The 4,718-nt window shown below is 42.8% G+C and overlaps 1 protein-coding gene across 1 annotated transcript; it reads left to right on the plus strand.

The window, feature by feature from the left end:
* Nucleotides 1-2,757: 2,757 nt before the first annotated feature.
* On the plus strand, nt 2,758-3,925 carry LOC133085234 (dehydrodolichyl diphosphate synthase complex subunit NUS1-like). Its single transcript, XM_061182170.1, has one exon. The coding sequence runs from the start codon at nt 2,780-2,782 to the stop codon at nt 3,728-3,730; it is 951 nt and encodes a 316-aa protein (XP_061038153.1). The 5' UTR covers nt 2,758-2,779; the 3' UTR covers nt 3,731-3,925.
* Nucleotides 3,926-4,718: the final 793 nt, after the last annotated feature.

The raw sequence follows: 4,718 nt of genomic DNA on the forward strand, positions 1-4,718 counted from the left end.
AGTTAGAGAAAGGCAAATACTCTATGTTCTCACTTCTCTGTGGAATCTAAAAAATGCAAGAAAGGAATGTATATAACAAAATAGAAATAGACTCACAGAGAACAAATTAGTGGTTACTGGTGGGGCAAGTGAAGGGGGGAGGGAAAGACAGTAGTTTGTTTCTCTAAATCCAATACCCCTATGTATGAAATAAACAAATAAGGATATATAGTACAACCCAGAGAAATATAACAATTATTTTTTAATAAATTGAAATGGAGCATGATCTATAAAAATATTAAATCCATAGGTTATACCACTGAGACTAATGTAATATTGTAAATCAACTATACTTCAATTTAAATCCATAGGATGGCTGAATGGATTAAAGAAAGTTCAATTATATACTTTGTACAAGAGATTCATGTTAACTTTAAATCCATATATAGCATAAAATTGAATGATTGGAAAAAAGATACTCCATGAAAATGATACTTGCCTGACTAGTCTATTATCAGGCAAAAAAAACTTGAAGTCAAACCTCTCAAAGGAAAGAAGATTATCATATAATGATAAAGGGATTAATTCATCAAGAAATTATGACAATTATAAATATGTATGTGTCCAGCATTGGAGCCTCTCAACATATAAAGAACATGAACATGTGTTCATATTAACACACATGAAGAGGAAAATGTGCAGAAATAAAATAATGGTAAGAAACATCAATACCCAACTTTCAACACTGTATAGATCATCCGGACAGAATATCAATCAGGAAACATTGAACTTGAACACAAACTTGATATCAAATGAACCTAACAGACATATACAGTACATTCCACTCAACAGCAGCAAAATTTCCATTCTTCTTAAGTACACATAGAACATTTCCTAGGGTAGATCCTATGTTAAGCCACAAAACAAGTCTTCAAAAATCCAAGAATATTGAAGTCATATCAAGTATCATTTCCAACCACAATGGTATGAAACAAATTCAATATTAAAAAGAATAATTGAAAATTCAAGAACACTTAGAAATTGAACAATAAGCTCCTGAATAACCAATGCATACAGGAATAAATCAAAAGTGAAATTTAAAAAATCTTAAAGCAAACAAAATTGGAAACACAAAGTGCCTAAATTTATGGAATACAGGAAAAACAATGCAATTCAAAGAGTTATGTTTACAGTAATAAATAGATGTATTTTAAAAAAATTCTTGAGAGAGGATCAAGATGATAGAGTAGGAAGATACTGAGCTCCCCTCCTGCCATGGACACACCCAAATTACAACAACTTACACGGAAATTATCTTTGAGAATGACCTGAAGATTAGCAGGGAAAGTTTTCCACAACTAAAGATATAAGGAAGGAGAAACCACAAGGCAGGGAGGAGGACTGGAAACACAGTCTAGTTGGAATGCACACCTCGAGCACAGTGACCCACAGCTGGAAGATATCACAATTGCATAGGTCCTCCACACAGAGGGAAGGGTCTGAGCCCTGCATCAGGCTGCTCAGCCCAGAGATCCTGCACTGGGAAGAAAAGAACACAGCAGGTCTGGCTTTGAAAACCTGCAGGGCTTACTTTCAGGAAAGCTGGAGGCTAAAGAAAACCAAGACTTTGCTCTCATTGGGCACACACAAATCTCACACATTCTCAGTCCCTGTGCAGAGCCAGTAGTGTGAAAGACACCTGGGTCAGACCCACTTGCTAACTTGGAGAGCTTCTTGGAAAGGCAAGAGGCAGCTGGGACTCCCAATAGGAACTGAGACATTGGTAAGCAACATTTTAGAGTCTTCTCTGGAACTGATTAGAATCAGGGGCCTGCCCCATCTACCACCATGCCCATAGCACTCCTTCACCCCAAGGCCTCACAACCAGACACACTGGGGGCTTACCCTGTCTGCCTGTGCACCTGGAGCACCACAAAGCCACCCATAATGGAGGGCTGCATTAGTTACCAGCACCCCCACAGTAATCACATACTGCAGGGCCTCACAGCCATTTAGGCCAGGGTCCAACACCACCTACCAGCTTGTCCACAGTAGTTGGCCTTGCCATAAGAGAAAGGTGTGTGCAGCCCACACAGGGGACACCCCTGGAGCATGTGGCTCTGCTGGCCAGAGGACAATGTGCTGCTGGGCCCTATCAGTCATCTCCTATATAAGGCCACTTCTCCGAGACCCAGGAATGTAGCAACCTGAACCTAATGAATAGAAATGCACAGAGAATTAGGAAACATAAGGAAATAGAGGAATATGTTACAAATGAAGTAACAAGACACGACTTCAGAAAAAGAACTAAATAAAACAGGGATAAGCATTCTACCTGAAGAAAAAGTGTTGACACTAATGATTATAAAGATGCTCACCCATGTCAGGAGAATAGATGGACATAGTGAGAATTTCAACAAAGAGTAATAAAATGTCAGAAAGAACCAAACAGCTGAAAAATACAATAAATGATATTAAAACACACACACACACACACACACACACAGACAGACACACACACACACACACGAGGGGAGCAACATTATATGATAGAGAAGAAGAGATCAGTGAAATGGGAAACAGAGTAGTGAAAATCACCCAAGCTGAATAGCACAAAGAAAAAAGAATTAAGACTATAGGTAAAGGGACCTCTGAGATAACATCAAGAATATTCACGGGGGCTGCCGAGGCAAGAGGAAGATGGCGGCGGGGGCGAGGTGAGGTGTTGGCAGTAGAAAGGGGTTTGGGTGCGGGGGGCAGGGGAACGCGGAGAGATGGCCCGTGCCGGCTGCAGGGCCGAATGAGAAGCGGTCGCGCCGCGGGTGTAGGAGAGAGGAGGGCGCCCGGGCGCCACGAGAGTATGACGGGGCTGTACGAGCTGGTGTGGCGGGTGCTGCACGCTCTGCTCTGCCTGCACCGCACGCTCACCTCCTGGCTCCGTGTTCGGTTCGGCACCTGGAACTGGATCTGGCGGCGCTGCTGTCGGGCCGCCTCCGCCGCGGTCCTAGCGCCGCTCGGCTTCACGCTCCCCAAGCTCCTGGCTGTCGGCAGGAACGGCAGGAACCGCCGTCACCACCGGCATCCGCGCGGGGGGCAGACCCCGGCCACCGCCCACCCGCGTCTACGCTGGCGCGCGGACGGCCGTTCCCTGGAGAAGCTGCCTGTGCACATGGGCCTGGTAATCACCGAGGAGGAGCAGGAGCCCAGCTTCTCGGACATCGCAAGCCTCGTGGTGTGGTGTATGGCCGTGGGCATTTCTTACATTAGCGTCTACGACCACCAAGGTATTTTCAAAAGAAATAATTCCAGATTGATGGATGAAATTTTAAAACAACAGCAGGAACTCCTGGGCTTAGATTGTTCCAAATACTCACCAGAGTTTGCAAATAGTAATGTCAAAGATGATCAAGTTTTAAATTGCCAATCAGCAGTGAAGGTGCTGTCCCCAGAAGATGGAAAAGCAGATATTGTGAGAGCTGCTCAAGACTTCTGCCAGTTAGTAGCTCAGCAGCAAAAGAAATGCACAGATTTGGATGTAGATATGTTAGACAGTTTACTTAGTTCAAATGGTTTCCCTGATCCTGATTTAGTATTGAAGTTTGGTCCTGTGGACAGCACACTAGGCTTTCTTCCCTGGCACATCAGGTTGACTGAGATTGTCTCTTTGCCTTCCCACCTGAACATCAGTTATGAGGACTTTTTCTCTGCCCTTTGTCAATATGCAGCCTGTGAACAGCGTCTGGGAAAGTAGTGATCCCTGGTTGTGTAATTTGATTTCAGGCTTTTGGAGAAAAGGACTCAAGTGACTCTGATGTTTACAAAGCACCTATGAAACCCTGTACACACCTAGTTCATAATCCTCATAATTTATCAACAAACACAAAAAAGTGTCTTACTTGAGAGTAAGAGTACATGTGAGTGAGCGTGAGTGTGTGTGTGAGTGTGTGTGTGTGCGTGCGTGCGTGTGCATGCGTGTGTGGAAATAAACTTATAAATGGGGGAAGTATTGGAGGAGGAAATATGTGGACTTGCACCTTTGAGCAAATAGCAGCGATGTTTTAGGAGCTGAAATTTCAGATTTACAGGCTTCAGCCCCAACTACTTCCCTTTTTTGTGGGGAGAGAAAGGGGTGATTAAAGCTGTTTTGTTGTTGTTCGGGGGGGGAGGGGAATAACTTTTGTTCAGTCTTTCCAAGTGACCAAACTTTAATTTTTAAGAATAGTATATTGACATATTAAACGGAAGCATTCTGAGTTTGAGGGATCTCCAGAGGAATGGAGTTCTGTGTTGTTCACATGTTAAAAGTTTGCTCACCTTCGGAGCAGAGGGAATACCTATCTTCAGACATCCGTCCATTTTCATCTCTTTGTTATTGTCAAACAATGTGACTTGAAAATGTCGCTCTGTTGTCTGTGTTCTGGGTTGTGAAGATCACTTGAAAAAGAACTCTTACAACATTGAAATGCAGAATTTAAAAAATTTTAAATATTGTATGAGGGAGTCATAAAAGGTGAAAAGGTTGTAATCTTAAAAGTAAAGGTGAAACTTTCCTGAATAAGGAAAGAAAGTTTTGATCTCCTTTTCTGTTTGGTGGGCAGTGGGCTAGATAGTACCCAAAGCTGGTTTAAAAAATTTCCATTAACTGTGTTTATTTAAATAAGCATTTGAGGGAAATTACCGAGGCAGCTCTTTTCCTCAAAAGTAACCTGTTCCTCTTTGGAATAGCGCATTTAGGACAA

Source organism: Eubalaena glacialis, chromosome 2, assembly GCF_028564815.1.
Source record: "Eubalaena glacialis isolate mEubGla1 chromosome 2, mEubGla1.1.hap2.+ XY, whole genome shotgun sequence".
In the NCBI taxonomy this organism is placed as follows: domain Eukaryota; kingdom Metazoa; phylum Chordata; class Mammalia; order Artiodactyla; family Balaenidae; genus Eubalaena; species Eubalaena glacialis.

Coding starts and splice junctions, on each gene's coding strand:
- LOC133085234 (XM_061182170.1), top strand. CDS start 2,780: ATGAGAAGCGGTCGCGCCGCGGGTGTAGGAGAGAGGAGGGCGCCCGGG.